Here is a 21,639-nt window from a genome sequence, read left to right as displayed (position 1 = left end):
GTTTTACTATTTCCATATTTTGGCTCCTTTGGTATTTTTTCCTCCTAAATTTTGTAGATAGAAACTTAGTTCAGTAGTTTTCCCTTTGTCTCTTTTTTCTTTCTTTTCTTTTCTGCTTTAAGTTCCACTTTTGGAGTGGCTGTGTTTTCTCTGAGTCTTGCTTTGGCGGAGGCCTGGAAGTTTTGATATTTAGTTGCATTTTACTAGTATTTTAAATATTCTTCAATAGTGTTCTGTTTCATCATGATTTAGTCGTTACTTAAGGAGGGAAACGAACATTTATTGAGCATTACCTGCTTGGCGCCAAGCCTTGCAATAGGGCCTTTCTGATAGGTTATTTAATTCTTACCTCAGCACCACATGGTAGAGGTAGCATTATCAGCATTTTGCTCACGAAGACCAGAAAGTTCAGAGTTGCACAAATGATCTCTTTAGCTCTGTTGCACTGCTTCACAAGCCAACATTGAGAAAGATCCATATGGTTAAGCAATGTTAAATCCATTGTTGTCAGTTTATTATGAGTTATGTAGAATTTCAGCTTCCAGTCTCTCCCAGTTACAATCTACCTTACACATTCTTCTATGCCTTCTATACCTTTCTTTTGCTCAAAAAATCTTCAGTGGCTCTCCATTGCCAATTAATAAATTCCAAGGCTTTACCTTAATATTCGAGTCCCCCTACCTTGTTGCCGCAGCATACTTTCCCCTGAATTTGTCTGGTGCCTTTCCTCCTGTCTGCCTAGCTCCTCACCCCCCAAGATTTATAGAATTCATTCTGCATGTCCCAGTCCTCTGGGGTACAACGAAGCTGTTTCATACCTTTTTTTTTTTTTTTAAGATTTTATTTATTTATTTGACAGACAGAGATCACAGGCAGGCAGAGAGGCAGGCAGAGAGAGAGGGGAAGCAGGCTCCCCACTGAGCAGAGAGCCTGACTCGGGGCTCGATCCCAGGACCCTGAGATCATGACCTGAGCCGAAGGCAGAGGCTTAACCCACTGAGCCACCCAGGCACCCTGAAGCTGTTTCATACTTTAAACAATCTTATCCCTTTGTCTGGAATTCCCTGTCCCCAACCTACTGCCCAGATCCCACCTCCCTTCCCAACTCTCCCAGAGATACCAGTTTTCCATGTACTGGTGTAGATGATACATAGTTACATATTGATAGATCACCTCCCTCTGTTCCTGTTAGTCTTTGAGCAACTTTGGGGCAGAGACTTCCTTTCTCATTTTTATACATTGCATACTTTGAAGGCACACAGTATTTTAATTTAATTTAATTTAATTTAATTTTTTAAAGATTTTATTTAGGGCACCTGGGTGGCTCAGTTGGTTAAGCTCAGGTCATGATCCCAGAGTCCTGAGATCGAGTGCTGCATCGGGGTCCCTGCTCCATGGGGAGTCTGCTTCTCCCTCCAACCTTCTCACCTCTCATTTTCTCTCTCACTGTCTCGCTCTCAAATAAATAAATTTTTAAAAAATCTTTTAAAAAAAGATTTTCTTTAAATTGAAGTTAGTTAACATTGAGTGTATTACTAGTTTGAGGGGTAGAATTTAGTGTGGTTCATCAGCTGCATACAGCACCCAGTGCTCATTACATCATGCGCCTCCTTTAGATTTGTTTTTATTTTGTATCAGTGCCCATGATCCTTTTTCTCCCCAATCTGGAAAAATCTGTATGTGTGATTGTAATGAAAGCATAATTTTTGTCCTGTTACTTGATGCTATAGAACCATGCCATTTTTTGTCTATTGTAGTGTTCATTTCCACAGTTTACTTAGGAGTTTTGTCTGCTTTATCTGTGATTATTTAATAGTGGCAGGTAGAAGCCCACAGTGAAAGTATCTCTGTATATTCTTGATAGAAAAATGGTCAGATTATTACTATCTTCTATGGCCATGTTACTAGTCTTTCACTGTGTACCATTGTTAGTGATTTTAGTATTTTAATAGTTTATCTTTGAAATCTACCAAATTACTGTACTAGTAAACTGCTTCTCTCTTCCTTACCCAAACATGATAAACCTTTGTCATCTACTTTCTTGTAGTTGGTTTGACTTGATATCGGTTGCAGATGTGACTCTTGAATGCAACAGATTCAGATTTTATTTTTTAATCCAGTAAGTGAACTTTCTTATTATAGGTCTCTGGTAGGCAGAATAATGATCCCCCAAATATACCTACATCCTAATTCTAGGAACCTAGGAATATATTCCATTACATGGCAAAGAGGAGTTAATGTAGCAGATGGAATTAAGGTTGCTAATCAGCTGACCTGAAAATAGGGAGATTATTCTGGATTCCCTGGCAAGACTGATAATCACAAGTCTTAAATGTAGAAGAGGGAGGGCAGAAGAGGAGATCAGAGTGAGTCTCTATAAGGAGAACTGGACTCTCCCCTACTGGCTTTGAAACTGTAGCAAGGAGCCATGAGCCAACGGACTACAAGGCAGCCCCTAGAAGCTGGTCAGGCAGGGAAACAGTCTCTCCTAGAGTCTCTAGAAGGATCTCAGCTCTGGTGGCATCTTGATTTTAGCCCAGTGAGAAAACCATTTCAAACAGATGAGTGGATAAAGAAGATATGGTCTATATATACAATGGAATACTATGCGGCCATCAAAAGAAATGAAATCTTGCCATTTGCAACAACATGGATAGAACTAGAGGGTATTATGCTGAGCGAAATAAGTCAGTCAGAGAAAGACAATTATCATATGATCTCTCTGATATGAGGAATTTGAGAGGCAGGGCAGGGGGTTGTGGAGATAGGGAAGGAAAAAATGAAACAAGATGGGATCGGGGTGGAGACAAACCATAAGAGACTCTTAATCTCATGAAACAAACTGAGGGTTGCTGGGCAGTGGGAGGGTAGGGACAGGGTGGCTGGGGGATGGACATTGGGGAGGGTATGTGTTATGGTGAGTGCTGTGAAATGTGTAAGCCTGATGAGTGACAGACCTGTACCCCTGGGGCTAATAATACATTATATGTTAATTAAAAAAAAGAAAAAAATTATTAGTTAAAAAAAAAAGAAAACGATTTCAGATGTTTGATGACTGGAACAGTAAAGATAATGAATTTATGCTTTTTAAGCATAAATTGGTGGTAACTTTGTATGAAAGCAATAGGAGAGTAATACAAGAACATTTCATCCTATTTATATTTTTTCAACCCCAGTATTTTAAGAAGGAATTACATTTTTGTATTATTATCTGTCCTGTTCATCATGTTTCTGTTTTTCGTTTTTCATGTAGTAGACCCAGAACTCTTAATTTCCTTTTAAATTACATAAAAAATTATAAAGTTACCACTTTTCCAACATTTTAAACGTTTTAGTACTTCTGTTTTCATTATATCTACTATTTTCTTCAATTAAATTAAAAAACCCTCTCCTTTAGGGAAGATCATGAATTTAGCTCAGAGGGTTTACTCTCCCTGCACCTCATCTATTTTTTGTTCATAGTTTGAAAATCCTTTAGAAAAATTTTACCTCTATGTATTATTTAATTTACCTACGAGTCCTGTGTTTACCAGTGTCCTTGCATTTGTTAATGTTCTGATGCAGTTTTTTTTTAAATTGTCTGTTTTCAAGTCTATTGTTTCTGGTAATGATATGTATAGCCATAGGCTTTGGTTGACAGATTGGTTCTGGTTTTCTGGTTTTCACACTAGGCATCCCCCTGGGCTTTCAGAGAGAAAAAGTTGCTTCTGCTGAATCCTTTCTCCATGGTGATCACTCCATTTCTATCAGCTTGTGAGTCCCCCTCAAGCCTTTTTCTTCTCCAGAGTCTAGTGGTGAGGTCATTGTTACCTTGGCCTCTTGCAGTGGTAGCTCTCTTTGTCTTTGTAGCAGCTCATAAAAGCCTCCCTTGGTTTTGAGCATTAATCATCATAACTAACATGTATGCAGTGCAGCAGTTATCAAACCATTTTTCACAGACCCCTCGTTAGGGGCGCTTGAGAACCTTTCTAGGGCTCTGTGAGGTCACGACTGTTTTCATAACACTACGACGTTCTTTGCCTCTCTATGTATTGCCATTTGCATTGACGGTGCAGAAGCGGTGAGGGGCCAGCTGCTGCCACCCGAGCACAGAGCAAGCCAGTGACGTGAAAGTGTACTGGTAGGCACTGGATTCTTCGCTGCGGTACATTTGCAGATAAAAAACAAAAAAAGCCAGCTTCTCATAGGATGTCCTTAATAAAGCAGGAAAAAAAGGTCTCACTAATATTGACCCTTGAGTACATCCCTTTTAATATTCTGTGTGACAGAACGGGAAGAACGCAGAGAGGCCGTCTGCTGTGTACAGAAGTACAGCGGTTGACTCAAGGGAGAACACTGGGGGTGGGGGGCGGGGGGCACCCGGTTGGCTCGGTCAGTAGAGCCTGCTGACTCTTGATCTCAGGGTTGTAACAAGTGCAAGCCCCATGTTGGGTGCAGAGTACTTCAGCAGCAGCAGCAACAACCAAAACCCTGCTTGTGTGCCTGGGCTGCAAGCTGCCTTTTTTCATGGAACACCATTTCTACCTGGGAGGACAACTCACAGACAAGACTGTGCTGTTTGTACTAGGGCACTTGGCGGACATTTTTCTTGCAAATCCAAGTGAACTTGTAACTTGGGAATAACAGCACTGACACACAATAAACACAAATCTAACTTAAAATGTAAGAAACTGTTGTTGGAGTGCTTTCAATGTTTTCAACAAGAAAAACAACTGATGGTGTTTTTACAAACAGTAAAATTTGAGCTTTCAAGGGAAAATAGGAATTTTTAAAAAGCTTTATCTACCCCCATGAACTTGACAGCCTCCCAATACTTACATATTTCTGAGGAAATGGGTTGTGACAGTAGCTAATTTGATTTTTTGCCTTTGTATAGTGAAATGTGTCAACATTTGAAAGATCTTTGTCACTCAGTGAACTGATACTTTTCAGTCAACCTACATGGTATTATAATTACAGAGGGAGAAAAAACATTCCTTTGAAGTGCCAGAGAGACCAGTGGATTTTAATGTAGCAGACAACAAAAAGTTCAGTGATAGGGTTTCAGATTCCACCATGGTTAACCTTCAGGAAGCTACCACTGGTTGACTTTTAGTACCCTGTCCAAGAAGAATATCCACCATTATCGGAAAGAGCTATTAAAATACTCATTTCTTTTCCAACTACGAATCTCTGTGAAGCCAGATTTTCTTCATATGCTTGAACCAAAACAACATATTGCAACAGAATGAATGCAGATGTAGATATTAAAACCTGGGTGTCTTTTATGAAGCCAGACATCTAAAAATTTTTCAAAACAGTACATATTTTGGAAAATGATTTTTTCATTGAAATTTCGTTGCTTATGTTAACATGTAGTGACTTTATTGTTATTTTTGAATTAATAAGTATTTCAAAAATAGTTTCAGAATCTGATACAGTGAATAATAATAGGTATAACCCATATAAACAAAACTCTTTGAGTTCCTCAGTAATTTTTAATAGCGTAAAGGAGACCTGATACAAAACATTTTGAGAACCACTAATGTAGTGCTCTGCACAAAGCACTTTCCATATTCATTATCTTGTACTCACAACCACCTTATGAGTTACATATTACCCTGATTTTATAGATGACAATACTACAACACAAAAAGGCAGTATATATATTCTAGTTAGCAACCTTTCCAAATCTGATGGTCCTCCCAGTGTGGTTTACCTTCTTGGTGGTTTGCTTCTGAGCTGACTTTTGTAAGTCCCATCTCCTTACAGCCTCCCTGCTTTTTCCAATTGATGTTTCTTACATTGTTTTTCATAATGCAAGTACAGTACGTGTACTTAAAAAAAGTCATTCATAAGAATGTAAAGACTGTCCTTAATCCTCCCCACTGGAGATCGTTGTTAATTCTTAGCATGTATCTCTCCAGATACTTTTCCAGGACTGTTGAATTATCAGCGTAATGCTGGTATTAAAAGGACTTTGGGGTCAAATGTCAAATAGATCTTAGTGTGAATCCCAGCTCTCTGAACTGCTAGCTGCTTGGACAAGTTATTTAACATCTAAGCCTTTGTTCCTCATCCGTAAAATGGGAATAGTGAAGGTGCCTCCTTTGCAAGGGTGGTTCTGAGGCTGAAGTGAGGTAGTGCATGGAAAGCAGCGCAGTCTTGACATGTCATAAACATCCTGCAAATGCCAGCTACTGAGGTGGTTGTGTACACACAGGTAGATCAGTACATATGCACAAATATATTGGAGTATATTTTACATGCGGTAAAATTTACCCTTTTTTAGTGCACAGCCATCTGCATTTTTTTAATAGATTTTATATAATTATTTGACACAAAGAGAGAGAGACATTGAGAGAGGGAACACAAGCAGGGGGAGTGGGAGAGGGAGAAGCAGACTTCCCGCTGAGCAGGGAGCCCAATGCTGAACTCAATCCCAGGACCCGGGGATCTTGACCTGAGCTGAAGGCACACGCTTAATGACTGAGCCACCCAGGCGCCCATCCCTCTGCGTTTTGATAAATCCATCTATCTGTGTAACCACCACCCAAACAAAGATCTAGGTATAACACAGTTCATCACTGCCCAAACAATTCCCTCCTGTCCCTTCATAGTCCACTTTTTCCTCCACACGACCACTGGTAACCACACTGACAGATTTTCTGTATCTACACTTTTGCCTTTTCTAGACCCTCAGCTATATGGAGTCCTACAGGATGTTGTGTTTTCAGTTTGTTATCTTACCTAGCATAGTGCATTCGAGGTTTGTGCGTGTTGTTGCATGCATCCCTACTTCGCTCCTTTTTTCTGCTGATTAGTATTCCATTGAACAGGTGTACCACAATTTCACGGTTTCACTGTTCGCCAACTGAGGGACATTTGGGTTGGTGCCAGCGGCTATTACAAATAAAGCTGCTTTGAACATTTGAATACAAGTCTTTGTGTGGACATAAAGTTTTCGTTTTCTTGAGTAAATACCTAGGCATGGATTGGTGGGTCATAGAGTAGCCAAAGAATGTGGCTAATACCACATTGTCTTGATTATTGTAACTTTATAATAAAGCCTTGAAAGCATGTGGTGTAGATTCTCCAACTTTGTTCTTTCTCACAGTTATGTTGCCCATTATGAGTCGTTTCATTTTCACATAACTTTTAGAATCACTATGTCAATTTCTACAGAGGGATGTTCCCTGGAATTGTGTTGAGTCTTTAGAATAATTTGATGAATGTGGTAGGCTAAGTAATGGCTGTCAAAGATAACCACTTCCTAATCCACAGAATTTGTGAATGCTACCTTCTGCAGTAAAAGGGTAAATATTAGCTTATGTCATAAAATGTGTGATTAAGTTAAAGATCTTGCAATGGAGACAGTATCTAGGATCATCTAGGTAGGTCCTAAATGCAGTCGTGGGTTTCCATATAAGCAGAGGGTAGAAGGACGTACTGTTAACACAAGAAGGCAATGTGATGTGAGCATAGAAAAATATTTGAAGATGCTGTACTGCTGGTTTTGATGATGGAGGAAGGAGCCTAAGGAATGCAAGGAATATAGTTATAGAAACTGAAAAAGGTAAGGAATGAATTCTCCCCCAGGTCTCCAGAGGGAGTGGGCCCTGCTGACACCTTAGTGAAAATAGTGAAATCTATTTTGGACCTCTGGCCTCCAGAATTAGAAGAGAATAAATGTCTTTTATTTTAAGCCACCAAGTTGGTGGTAATTTGTTACAGCAACCATAGGAAATCAATACAGAGAGTATATAAATATTAACAATATTGAATTTTCTAATCTATAAACATGGTATATCTCTCCATTTATTTAGATCTTTAATTTTTCTCAGTAGTGTTTGGTAGGTTTCAGTGTACAAGTGTTGCACATATTTTGTTACATTTATTTCAGTATTTCATATTTTGATGTTTATAAATGGCAGTTTTTTCACAAACTTTTAATTTTGGAATAATTTTAGATTTATAGGAAAGTTTCAGTAAATGATAGTTTTTTTTTTAACTGTGTCCAGTTTTTCATTACTAGCATAAAGAAATACAGTAATTTTTTTGTACATATATCTTGTATCCTGCAGCTTTGCTAATAACTCACTTATTTGGTTTAGAAGTGGGTTTTTGGGGGTAGATTAGCTAGGGTTTTTTACATAGATAGTCATGTTGTCTGCAAATAATCAGATTTACTCCTTCCTTTCAATTCTTTATTGCTTTCATTTCTTTTTTGGGTGTTATTGTTAGGGCTAGGACCTCCAAAACAATGTTGAATAGATGTTATTGAAGTGGAGGTACTTGCCTTGTCTCTATAGGGAAAGTGTTTAGTCTTACACCATTAAACATTATTTTCATAGATACCCTTCTATTCCTAGTGTGTTTACAGCTTTTATTGAATGGGTAGTGAGTTAAGTTAAATGCTTTTTCTGAAACTGTTGAGATAATCATGTTTTTTTTTCATTCTGTTATAATACAGTGAATTACATTATTGGTTTCAAGTGTTAAGCCAAGCTTGCAATCCTGATTAAACTACACTTAGCCATTCTGTAATATCCTTTTTATATATTGCTGGATTCAACTTGATAATTTTTAAAGAGTTTTTGCATCTATGTTCATGAAGAGTATTAGTTTATAGCTTTCTTTCTTGGTCAGATTTTGGTATCAGGGTAGTGCTGGCCTCATAAAATAAATTGGGAAATATCCCCCTCTCATTTTTTTCTATAAGAATTTGTGCAGAGTTGGTACTATTTTTCCACTATGTATTTGAAAGATTTTTTCAGAGCCTGACATTTTCTTCGTGAGAAGGTTTTTAACTACAATTTTAATGTATTTAATAGATATGGGGATGTGAAAGTATTTCTTTTTGTGTGAAATTGGATGATGTCTTTCTTTCAAGAAATTTACTTGCATACAGTTCATAATATCCCCTTCTAAACCCTGTAATGTTTGTAAGATTTGTGGTAATGTCCCTGCTTTCATTTCTGATATTGATGATTTTTGTCTACTATTTTTTTCTGGTCACTCTGGCTATAGTTTTACTACTTTTCTTGGTCTTTTCAAAGAACCAGGTTTTAGGTTCTTTTTTTTTTCCTGCACTTGTATTTATATTATTCCCTTTCTTCTGCTTACTTTTTAAAATTTCCTTCTCTTCCTAGTTTCTCTTTTTTTTTTTAAGATTTTATTTATTTATTTATTTGAGAGAGAGGGAACCAGAGAGAGCACAAGCAGGGGAAGAGGGAGAGGGAGAAGCAGACTCCCTGCTGAGAAGGGATTCCTAACATGGGTTTCAATCCCAGGACCCTAGGATCATGACCTGAGTGAAAGGCAGACACCCAACCAACTGGGTCACCCAGGCGCCCCCTCTTCATAGTTTCTTAAGGTGCATCTTAGATCATTGACTCTAGATCTTTTCTAATGAAAGCATTTGATGCTATAAAGTTCCCTTAAGTACTGCTTTAGCTGGAGCTCCATAAATTTTAGTAGGCTGTATTTCCACTTTGATTTCGTCTGGAATTTTTCAAAATCTCCTTGTGTTTTTTTTTCTTCTACATATGGATTATTTAGAACAGTATTATTTAATATGCAGGTATTTTGAGAATTTTCCGGATATCTCTCTGTTGTTGACATTTAGTTTAATTTCATTGTGTATGGAGATTTAATTTCTATGACTTTGATCCTTTTAAATTTGTTGAGTCTTGTTTTATGACCCAGATTTCAGTCTGTCTTGATGAGGCCTTCTCCTTCCTTGCCTCTCCTCAGCCTGCACGTGCATTTGGAAGGAATGTGTATTTTGCTGTTGGAGGAGGAATGCTTTATCAGTATCAGTTAGGCTATGTTGGTTGATAGAGTTATTACATTCTTGTGTATCCTTAGTAATTTCTGTGTGTTCTGTCAGTTATTGAGATGTGTTAATTTTCAATAATTGTGGATTTTTCCATTTTTCCTTAGTATTTTCTACATGTGTCGAGAAGTTTTGTTATTAGGTACACAAATATGTAGTTGTTAGATGCTTTTTGACAAATTGACCTCTTATCATTATGAACTGCCCCTATTTGTCACTGGTAATATTTCTTGTTCAAAAACACAACTTGTCTTATTTTGTGACAGGCAGAGTGGCCCCCAAAGATATCCAGGCCTTAAGCCCTGGAACCTCTGACTGTTGTATTACATGGTAGGGGGTACTTGGCAGAAGTGTCTAAGGTTATAGAACTAGTTTCTATTGCTTCCATGACAAATTAGCACAGATGTAGTGTTGTAAAACGACACAGAACTTATTATCTCACATTTCTGTGGGTCAGAAGTGTGGGTATACCAGGGCTAAGTTGAATTTTCTGCTTGGAGTCTCACAAGGCCAAAATCAAGGTGTGGACTGGGCCGCATTCCTTTCTGGGGCTCTGGGGATTAATCTGCTCCAGACTCTTTTGGGTTGTTGTCAGAATTTAGTTCCTTACAGTTGTAGGACTAAGAACCCCATTTTTCTTGCTGGCTGTTGGCAGGAATCATTCTCAACTTCTAGAATCTGCCTGCATTCCTTGGCTCATGGCTTCCTTCCTCCATCTTCAAAGCCAGCAAAAGCAGGTTGAATCCTTCTCATGTTTAGAATTTTTCTGACTTCCCCTTCTGCCTCATCTCTCCTCTTCTGCTGGGTCTCTCTGACTCACTTGTAGGCCTCCTTTTTCTGCTTTTAAGGATTCATATGATTACATTGGGCTCACCTGGATAATGTGGGATAATCTCCCTATTTTTTAAAAGATTTTATTTATTTTTGAGAGAGAGACAGTGAGAAAAAGAGGGAGAGAGCACAAGCAGGGGAAGTGGCAGGCAGAGGGAGAAGGAGAAGCAGACCCCCATCAATCAGGAATCCCGATGTGGGGCTTGATCCCAGGACCCTGGGATCTTGACGAGAGCCGAAGGCAGATGCTTAACCAACTGAGCCACCCTGACGCACTAATATCCCTATATTAAGGTGACCTGATTGGTAACCTTAATTCCAACTACAAAGTCCTTTCATATTAGTACCTAGATTAGTGTTTGATTAACTAGGAGACAGGAATTTGGAGGAACACCTTTAGAATTCTGCCTATCACAGTTCTGCACTTGATAGGAACAGTATCCTGGATTACCCAGGTGGACCCAGTCTGTCACATGAGCTCCTCTAAGCAGAGAGCTTTCACTGGAAGCAGGAGCAATGTGGCAGAAGTCAGAAGAATTCTAAGTGTGAGAAAGATTCCATATGCTATTGCTAGCTTTGAGATGCAAAGGCTTATGTGCAGGGATCAGAGAGGGTCTCTGGGGTCCAAGAGCAGCCGCAAGCTGACAGCACATGAAGAAACTGAGACCTCAGTCCTACAGCCACAAGAAACCAAATTGCCGGCAACCCGAATGAACTTGGAAGCAGATTCTTCCCAGGATCCCTTGATAAGAGCCCAGCCGACTGACGTCTTGGTTTCAGCCTTATAAGCATCTGAGCAGCCAAACCAACCAAGCTTGTCTGGACTTCTGACATATACAACTGTGAGATAATACATTTGTGGTGATTCATTAAAGCAATAATAGAGGACTAGAACAGGTGTTAATATGCCACTCCAGCTTTCTTTTGTTTAGTGCTTGCTTGATATAACTTTTTCTCTCCTTTCAGTTTTAATCTGTGATTTTATAAATAGATGAAGTGTGTTTCTTTTTTTTTTTAAAGATTTTATTTATTTATTTGACAGAGATCACAGGTAGGCAGAGAGGCAGACAGAGAGAGAGAGAGGAAGGGAAGCAAGGCTCCCTGCTGAGCAGAGAGCCCGATGCGGGACTCCATCCCAGGACCCTGGGATAGAGAGCCCGATGCGGGACTCCATCCCAGGACCCTGGGATCATGACCCGAGCCAAAGGCAGAGGCTTTAACCCACTGAGCCATCCAGGTGCCCCAGGAAGTCCCTTTTATGTGAAACGTGAGTGTGCATGTATAATCTGTTCAGTCACAGAAAGTATAATATGGGTACTAAAATGTTACTGTATCTGAACACGGCAGATTAAAGATGCCATACTGGGGCGCCTGGGTGGCTCAGTGGGTTAAAGCCTCTGCCTTCAGTTCGGGTCATGATCTCAGGGTCCTGGGATCGAGTCCTGCATTGGGCTCTAGCCTGCTTCCCCCTCTCTATCTGCCTGCCTCTCTGCCCACTTGTGAGCTCTGTCTGTCAAATAAATAAAATCTTTAAAAAATAAATAAAAATGCTATACCTTTTAAAAAATAAAATCAAATGATTAGCTGGTGACAAAACTTGACCATATCTTAAACATGTCAGCCTTTTTCAGTCTCCATGTTTTAGTACATCTAGTTCCTTCTGCTTGGAATGCTCCTCTCACAGTCTTTCTTGCCGAGCAGCTTTCCACATATCTTCTGGAACCAGCTCCAGGGGCATCACTTAACCTGCTTCTTCGAGTCCCCAGACAGAATCCAGATTTCTTCTTCTGGCTTCCCATCACACTCTATCCTTGCTCTATTCCAGCACATACCATGATGTATTATAATTCTATGTTTCTGTACGGCCTCCCTCCTACCAGGAAGCCCTGGAAAGCAGGGAACTTATTTTAGTCTCCTTTATGTTTCGCTAATCCCCTAACATAGTATGTCTATGACATAGAACTTTTTAATACACGATGTTGAATTAGTGACTCTTTACACATGCTCAAAAATACTGCTGTTATGACTCTCCATTTCAGTATCACATATTTGTAAAAGTGAGTCTTCTTTAATCATTTTACTTTTCTCCTAGTAAATTCCTCATCTACGCCTGTCTCCTGCTATTCTCTGTGCTGCTGGCCCTTCGTCTGGATGGCATCATTCAGTGGAGTTACTGGGCTGTCTTTGCTCCAATATGGCTGTGGAAGTTGATGGTCATTGTTGGAGCCTCAGTTGGAACCGGAGTCTGGGCACGAAATCCCCAATATCGGTAATACTGCTTTATATAACTCATTGACCTCTACCCCAATGGAACAGTGTCTTGTTTTTCACTTTTGATTAAGTAAGGACTATTTTTTTCTGCCTATCTGTGGTTTTATAGGAACTATAATACAAGCAAACTGGGTTCTGTTCTAAGTTTTTTAAAAATTAGGGGTTTGATAAGCATTTTTAAATAAAAACAGTGTCATCTGGGGTGCTTAAGATCCTAGCCAGCCCACAAAAGCCAGTGTAATCGAAAATGCATCTAAAATATCGAACTGTTGCACCATGCTAGGCTAGGAAGCATAAAACTATCATGTTTGCAGGAGCAGTCCTATAAAACAGAAGCCTGGCTTTGGTCATCAGGGATCTGTCTGTCTCCTGTTTTGTCCTGGAATTGGGGTTCCCCTTGTCCCAATCTCCTAGTCCTGGGGTTTTAGGACCGTTAGTGGTATGTATGTTGGGGGGTAGCTTGGCCAGGAAACAGTGAGTCAGTGAGCCAGGAAAAGAGGAGGCCCAGATGCTGTGAAGGAGAACAGAGCCTTTGGGGGCCAGGCAGAGGGGTAAGTAAGCTTTACCTTCAACACCCCCATGCCTTTCTTCTCGGCTGCCTCAGCTCGTTCAGGTTCCTAGAGTTGGCTCAGCTCTGGAAAACAGCCTAGTACTGCTGGGGCCCGAAGAGTCTCTGCCCCCTCGCAGAGGTTGGCACTTCAGAAAGGGAAAAGGGAACCTTGAGGGGCTGTCCTCAGCGTTCAGCAAGAAGACAGGGTGGGGAGGAGTGCCTGGTGGGCAGGTGGGACGCATGCAGCTGCTCACGTGGGAGAAGTGCAGATGTTTCGATCTTGACTAGCTTTAAAAATAAGAGTTAGCCCATGTCACATACATAGCCACATGTGTATCTAAGAACTTTAAAATAGTCCAACAGAGAGCCTTGGCAGATGGGGGACATTTGTGTGTAACTGTTTTAAAGTCCTTAGACTTTCCTATTTCTTTTTTAAGATTACCTGTGCAGCTGACAGATCTTTTCTTTTTTATAAAATATTTTCAGATACCTAATATTTTTGTCTCAAAGAATGAAAAGTTAAATAACTAAACCATTTAGGGTCCACTAATTGATACTGAGAACCTATTTGAGCTTTGCCATATTGGTTTAAGTTAAGATTTTTTAGAGGGAGGAAAGGTTCTGTGTGTGTAGTTGAGTGTAGTGAGTGTGGAGGCGTGGTCATTCAGTGTTCACATTCTCCGGTGGACTGTTGCTAGGTCCTGTACGGGTGACCACTGGTTTCATTTTCTCTGTGTCCTAACCTCGGGTGTATTTATCATCAGGAATATACATCATAAAATGTTTATCTGTATTTTGAATGAAACACTGTAGACCTTCCAAATGCATTTTTAAGCATTTTCCTGATTAACGGCCTAATTTTTCAGTTGTTAATCTGATAAGTTCCTGCATGATACTTTAAACAGCTAATTAAACTGATTTTGTTTAGAAACAGTTTTAACTGCTCTTCCTTCTCTTTAATCTGCAGGTGTTAATTCATCTTCATGGAATAGAAAGGAAAATATAAAGATGTTCATAATTTTATCAGTATTTTTAAATAGCACCTAAACAATAGTTACTATATATTCTTGAAATATAACCCACAGCTTATTAAAAAAAAGCCAGTTACTTTTATAGTATTGCATGGAATGTGATTTACATGGTTTTTAATTTATTAAGAGATGAGGATCTTGAGATTTAAGGGATATTTGTCTGTTTTTAGTAGTAGAAGCAATCAGCTTGAATCATCTTGGAAGTAGTTGAATTTAAAGTTATGAATAAAAGCATTTATGTTGGGGTGTCTGGCTGGCTCAGTGGGGTAAGCCCCTGCCTTTGGCTCAGGTCATGATCTCAGGGACCTGGGGTCGAGCCCCACATCGGGCTCTCTGCTCGGCGGGGAGCCTGCTTCCCCCCTCTCTCTCCCTGCCTCTCTGCCTACTGTAATCTCTGCCTGTCAAATAAATAAATAAAATCTTTAAAGAAAAGCATTTATGTTTACTGTCAGGGAAGGAATAACTCCGGCTGTTACTTCTGAGAATGTCGTTATCCAGTTAAAACTTTGGTTTGGCTGTGATGTTCCTTTACCGTCATGTAATAATTTGTGGCATTTGAGAGATTGCCTACTAAAGATTAAGTTTGCTTTCTACCTAACTTCCTCTGCTTTTTGTCACATTGATAAATACCGCTTACAGCATCAACATAAGTTGGTCTTTGCCCTGGACGACCTGCCTGTTTTGGAGATTCCGAACTGAGTAGTTTTCTCCTTCTTCTGATGTCCCTTTGCAGAGCAGAAGGAGAAACATGTGTGGAGTTTAAAGCCATGTTAATCGCCGTGGGCATCCACTTGCTCCTGTTGATGTTCGAAGTTCTGGTCTGTGACAGGATTGAGAGGGGAAGCCATTTCTGGCTTCTGGTCTTCATGCCACTGTTCTTCGTCTCCCCGGTGTCCGTTGCAGCTTGTGTCTGGGGCTTTCGACATGACAGGTCACTGGAGGTGAGATTTCATGCATTTAAGAAGGTTTTAAAAAGTCAAATCTTTTGGTCTGTTATTGTAATATAGATTTCTTGTCCTTCATTAGGAAGAGATAAGTCATTAACTCTAGATTATGGTGTGTAAGGAAACAGAAGCTGATGGGAATAATCGTGGTTCTCTCTTTTGACTTAGAAGGCAGGCTTTTCACCCAAGCCCTCAGGCTCCATCCAGCTCCAGCTCCGCGGTTTCCCCTAGCCGCCTGCGTGGGTCAGGCTTCCCCTAGAGACGGGGCCAATGGGAGAGGTGGGGAATGGGAGAAGGGAGGGAGAAAGGAAGAGAAAGAGGGGGAGGGAGAGCATGACTGATCACTTCTGTGGAGCTTGGCTCACACACTTGTGGGGCTGCCAGGTCTGAAATTCATGGGGCGGACCAGCCAGCAGGAGATGCGGCCTGAGCTGGTGCCGCCGCCCTGAGACGGAGTCTCCAGGAAACCTCAGGCCCTCTAACTCATTTGATGAAGCCACCCAGTACCGAGGGTGATCTTTACCAGAAGGCAGTCCTTCCACTGCAGTACCTAGATTCGTGCCTGATCCGGGAAGGGGTCCTGTGTGGGCCCAGCCAGTGGGCCCCGCAGAGCCGGGGTCTGGTGCTTTGTCTGCTCTCTCATTGGCTTCAAGCCCGACACAGGGCAGACACGACTGAATACTGAAGCAGTGCGAGCAGCCCTAATACTAGGATCGGAAATGAGTGCAGGCCACGTTGGCCGAGCCCTCACTGTGCGCCAGGCACCCGGCTGGTCCCTTCCCGCGCAGCAGGGCCTTCGTAGAGGGGCACCACCACCCCGCGAAGCAGGTGCAGCGGCCACCCCTGTTTTGTGACGGGGAAGGGATCTGTTCCTGGCCATTCGTTCAGGGGCAGGGCCGGGGCCAGGACCCCGCGTCCGTCAGCCTGACTCCAGAGCCTGCCCGCCGACCCGCATGGAAGCTGAGGGCCCAAAGCCCTCTACAGATGGGGCGAGGGGAGACCTGGATGCTAGGGAGGCTCTGTTCTCAGCTGGGTGAGTAACAAGCAGAGGAAGGAGAATGGCTGTGGGGCTGGAAGGCTCCCGGAAAGAGGGCGGGTGAGAGAGCAAGGCTCCGTGGGAACCCATGGGAACAGGACCCTGAGTGCCAGGACGCTTGGTCTTCACCGGGGAGAGGGCACGGGCATGGGGGTAGTGTGGCTGCTCTGCTGCCATCTGAGGGCCCACTCTCCCCTCCCTGCCCTTCCCCCAGCCTTCCACAGCCCGGCCACTTGTCTGCAAGGCTCCTCTGGCTGCTTGCCAGTGGGAGGAACGCTATCATGAAGGAGTACAGTTAAGAAAAAAGTTGTCTGGAAGATTCCCTGGGTGACGGTCAGGAGAGGGAGGTGGGGAAGCACAGAGACCCTCCTTGCCCCCCGGGCGACTTGGTACCTGTCCAGCCTCTGCCCGGTGCTCCTCCCCACTGCAGGCAGACCCTCGCCCCTTCCTGTTCCTCGGTGCATTTGCTCCTGTGCTCATCTGGTAACTTGGGGTCTCTCATCTGAAAGAGAAAGTAAAATGACAGCAGCAAAAGCTTCTCAGTCCTCTGTTTGGCTCTTGTGCCTTTCTCGTCGTTTAAGAAAGGCTCCCTCCAGCAGAGCCCATCTGACCTCGGGCTCCCTGATCAGCCTCCCATCTGCCGGACACTGGCCAGACCCAGCAGGCCCTCTCAGTCCGTTTTCTCCGGCCACCAGCCAGGCTGTGGCTTCTGACACTGCTGGGCCTTTGACTAGACCGGCACCCTCTGCTTTGGCTCCGTTGTTGCTGCTGAGGATTCTGGGCTTGGGTTTTCTGTCCTTGCTGTGCACATCTGTGAGCCACACTGCGGATGATGTTGCTTACTTCCTGTCTCAGCCGCCACTTCCATGCTGTCTCCCGCACGCGGTCGAACACAGATTTCAGTGTCAGCTCCAGACCCCTTCTCCAGCATCACCTGAATCTGTATCTCTGTGCGGGTCAAAGGCACCATTTCCACCCAGTCACCCTCACTGTTCTCCTTTATGCCCCTGTTGCTCTGCATGGTTTCTCTAGCACCTGTGCCCATGAAGCAAAACCAAGCTTTAAAAATCCTTTGCCAAAAGCTTACGTTAAACAGGATCACAGCGATCACACATTCCACACACTATTTGGCTCAGCGTTTCTCAGTGAGGGAGGGACATGTGCTGTTGGCCTCTTGGATAGGAAATGTTTTGTTCGACGGGACTGTCTCATGCGTGGCTGGACACTTCTGCCTGACCTCTGCCAACTAAATGCTGGTGGAGGGGTTCTCCCCACAGGTGTGTGAGAGACCCAGGGGCACTGCTGCACCATTCCTAGCCTCTTCCTGGGGTGGGAGCTGTGTCGCCTAGGTCGAAAAGCTCCAAGACAGCCATCTAAATGTAGTTGGATAGGGACCAAGGAGGAAGTTTCAGGTACATGTGAAAATGTGGCACTTTGTTTCTTAGGATGTTAAAGTGTATGCAAGTGCTAGGACTACATTGGGCATGAGACCATCTTTTCCTCATGTGGAGTTACAAAATGTAAGCTGTTCATGTGGTCATGCTTGGTGTTCCTACCCAGAGGAAGCAGGGTCGTGTCAGGAGTTGAGCTCCCTCTTGGTGCTTGTGTCCCAGGAGGAAGAGCGCCGCGTTTGCTAAGGGGTGGCTGGGGAATGGGCCTGCGCAGAGACAGGAAGGAAGAGTGGGGCTTGCCAGGGCGCCCTCTGCAGGTGGGGAAGGGGATGGTATTTTCCAGGGAGAGGGACTCACGCATACAAAGGCGTAGAGGCAGAAGAAAATCCGCGTCACGCTGAGTGAACTCTGGTGACCCCAGGTGACTGGAGCATGGTTTTGCAAGATGCAGAGACTTCTAGAAATGGATGTTGGTGACAGTCGCACACCGGTATGAATGTACTTAATGCTGCTGATCTGTCCAGCTAAAGATGGTTTAGACTGTAAGTTTTCCCCTGTGTGTATTTTACCACAATAAAAAAAAAATTGCTAGGAGCATGAAGGGGAAAGGAGAGAGTGGTGGGAGTTGGGGGAAAGGAGGGCTGTAGAGAGGAGCTGGGCCGAGTAGGGCCCAGGTCCTCAGTCCTCAGAGCATGTGCTGAGCTGCCCCAGGGCGCCATAATGCCCTCCCAGGGCACCGTGGGATACTGGACATTTTTTGAGGGAAAAGCTATGATACCAACCGGCAGTGGGGATACCTCCAAGTAGTTTACAGTTTTATTATTCAGTCGCCCTCCATTAGTTTCGGTGACAATGGAGAAAAAGCTGGGCTGTTGCCAGTTGCTGTGAGGAGGTAGTGCTCTGCAAGAGAACTGTCTGGAGAACAGCTCCTGAGGGTGGTGGTGTTTTTTTTTTTTTCCCCAAAGACTTTTTATTTATTCATTTATTTATTTATTTATTTGTCAGAGAGAGGGAGAAAGCACAAGCAGGCAGTGTGGCAGGCAGAGGCAGAGGGAGAAGCAGGCTCCCTGCTGAGCAGGGACCGGATCCGAAGACCCTGGGATCATGAACCGAGCTGAAGGCAGAGGCTTAACCCACTGAGCCACCCAGGCGTCCCAAGGGTGACGGTGTCTTAAGAAATGGTGCAGCACCCAACAGGCACACACGTCCTTGGAGGAATTTTTTGATTTACGGGAGTTATTATTTTTTTAGATGGCTACTTAGGGCATAAATACTAAGTTTCGATCTAATTACTTGACCCAGTGGAACTGGTAAGGATTTCTTTCAGCCCAGAGCCCTAGGGAAGAATTGCTCCCTCACAGAAATGCCCTGTGGATGGAGCACTTCAGGGAAGCTCTGGGCCAGACGAGACGGCTTCCTGTGATTGTCAGTTCACAGGCAGCGGCAACCCAGGGAAGAGCCGCGAGTGCTGCCGCCAGAAGGAAGCCGGCCTGGGGTGTTTGGGAGCGGGGAGCCTTCCGGATTGGAGGCTGGGAGGCTTGTCGGGGGGCCATTGGCGGCGTTGTGTGGGGTGGTGAGGAGAAAGGCCTGATGAGGCAGCTGTTGTTGGGGTGGTAGAGAGGACAGGACGTGGTGGCAGAGCATGCAGGAGTGGGAAAAGGAGTACAGGGTGCTCCCGGCCGTGTGGCTTGGGTCCTGGGCTGCCATGGTGCCGGACAGCAAGGCGGGAGGCTCTGAAGGGAGGGGGACAGGGCAAAGGTGCGAGAGGCTGATGGACTCAGTCTGGGACCGGCTCTGGCTGATGCACGTCTAGGAGAGCTGGGTCTGGGCCACTGCGGGAAGGCTGGGTCAGAGACAGAGACGGCTGGAGCAGCCCGCAGGAGGTCACCCGAGCCCGGGGCTGTGGATGCAGGGCGACCAAGTGAAGGCCTGTGTGTTTGCATCCGTGTCTCTCTAGTGGGGACAGAAGACCAAGTTGAAGGCTCTGGGGGGCCTCGGGGTTCAAGGAGAGGAGGAGACTGAAGAGGAGCCGCAAGAGCAGCAGGAGGCGGCAAGACCGTGCGGGGCTCCTGGCAAGAGATGCCGCGTGGGTGCCCGTAGGGTGATCTGACACAGGTGGTCTGTGCCGTAGAGGTTACCGTCGACCTTGACAGAGCAGTTGCTAGTGGTCGGGGCTGGAGGCCAGATCGGGGTGTTGGGAGCTCGGAACGCCAGGGGAGGCCACAGGGGCTGGTGCATCCATGCTGTGTCGCGGAGCTTGATGGCAACAGAGTGCCAGGGCCGGGAGGGGCCGTCGGCTCCAGCAAGGGATGGGCTAATTTGGTCTTGGGGTTCTTTTGTGTTTAATGGGAATGAGTTGAACTTGTTTCTGTGCTTCTGGGAGGGATCAGTGGAACAGGAGGGGTTAACGATGCAGTAAAGAATCCATAATTGATGTCTTGATGGGACACGGTCCTCGGGTCCTCGAGGAGCCAGAAAGGAAGGCGTGGAGAGCTGAGCCCCGGGTACGAGAAAGAAGTGCAGGTACGGAACAGGGATGGCTGTGGGGAGGGGCAGGAAGGACGCTGACTGCTGAGGATCGCCTCTACCGGGCCAGCCCGGAAACAAGGTTATTGTTCGGGAGAGCATGAGGGGCGGGGCCGCCGCGAGGCAGAGGGGACGAGGCGGGAGACCGGCTGGCAGGCTTCTTGCTGCCTCTGCGTCCCTTCGTTCCTCTGGTGTGGAAAATCAGGAGGTCCCAGTATAGCTTCATAGGACTTTTACCATATTATAATTTGCATTGCCTCTTAGTGTGTTAGCCAAATAATTGCAGTATTGAATACAACTTTGACTTTGTTTAACTGATTCTTCTCTTCATTTTTAGTTAGAAATACTGTGTTCTGTCAACATCCTGCAGTTTATATTCATTGCCTTAAGACTGGACAAGATCATCCACTGGCCCTGGCTTGTATGTAACTTTTTAAATCCTTAAATAAACTTTTCTTTTTTTTAATTATAAAAGTAATTTGTGTTCATTGTAGAAAAGTTGGAAAAGACAGGCTTGGGTAACGGAATGATAATCCCCCATAACCCACGGGGAGAGAGCGCGGCTAGTGTGCGGGGTTCCCTGTGCTGGACGTTACCGCTTCTGGAGGGCAGCTGAGCCCGCACCGTGTGTGCACCGCTATGGGTGCTGCTCTCTCATCCTGACACATCCTGAGCAGCTTCCCCCGGCAAACAAAGGGTCCTTGTAAGCATAACTTTTAAGGTTTAATTGATGCAATATTTTTCCAATGCATTTACTAAGCCGTCCCCTTCCAAATATTGAAGTTGATACTAGTGTAATTATAAATCATGATGTAACATATATTTTTGTGCCTAAAAATCTTTGCCTGATTTTTTTCATTGTTTTCTTAGGAAAGACTCCAGAGATAGTATTACTGGGCCAGAGGGTGGGAACTTTTTGAGATTTTGAAAGACAGACTGCACTCCCAACTTGCTTTCTAAAATAGTTGTGCCACTGTACCCTCATGCAGAGGGCGAGGTCTAAGTCCTGCTCAGAGCCTGTGGCTTCAGTTCCTGCGCGTTTGGTTGAAATTGGCTGCATAGATGGATAGAGGGGGGTGGTGGCTAGAGGTATGTACATGGCAGGTTGTGGCCAGAGAAGCCAGCAGCACTTGCACTCCCGCCACAAATGCCTAGAAGGCAGGTGAGAACCAACACAGAGGAGGTGCGTGGGCTCTCAGAGGGGGTCGTGTTGCGGTTTGGGTTTCCCCCCTTGCTGCTTGA

General features: G+C 44.0%; 1 protein-coding gene across 2 annotated transcripts in view; it reads left to right on the top strand.

The window, feature by feature from the left end:
- The window catches only part of TMEM185A (transmembrane protein 185A), a 33,872-nt gene that overhangs the window by 7,273 nt on the left and 4,960 nt on the right, over positions 1-21,639 (top strand). The window contains exons 2-4 of one of the 2 annotated variants that reach the window (XM_032845254.1): positions 12,741-12,917; positions 15,234-15,441; positions 20,735-20,818. In XM_032845254.1, the coding sequence (XP_032701145.1) occupies positions 12,741-12,917; positions 15,234-15,441; positions 20,735-20,818 (469 nt within the window). The remainder of the gene's footprint in view (positions 1-12,740; positions 12,918-15,233; positions 15,442-20,734; positions 20,819-21,639) is intronic. The other variant, XM_032845255.1, reaches the window with a different exon arrangement.

Source organism: Lontra canadensis, unplaced genomic scaffold (assembly GCF_010015895.1).
Source record: "Lontra canadensis isolate GAN:19392208 unplaced genomic scaffold, GSC_riverotter_1.0 scaffold161, whole genome shotgun sequence".
Classification (NCBI taxonomy): domain Eukaryota; kingdom Metazoa; phylum Chordata; class Mammalia; order Carnivora; family Mustelidae; genus Lontra; species Lontra canadensis.
This window is presented reverse-complemented; position numbering and strand designations above follow the sequence as displayed.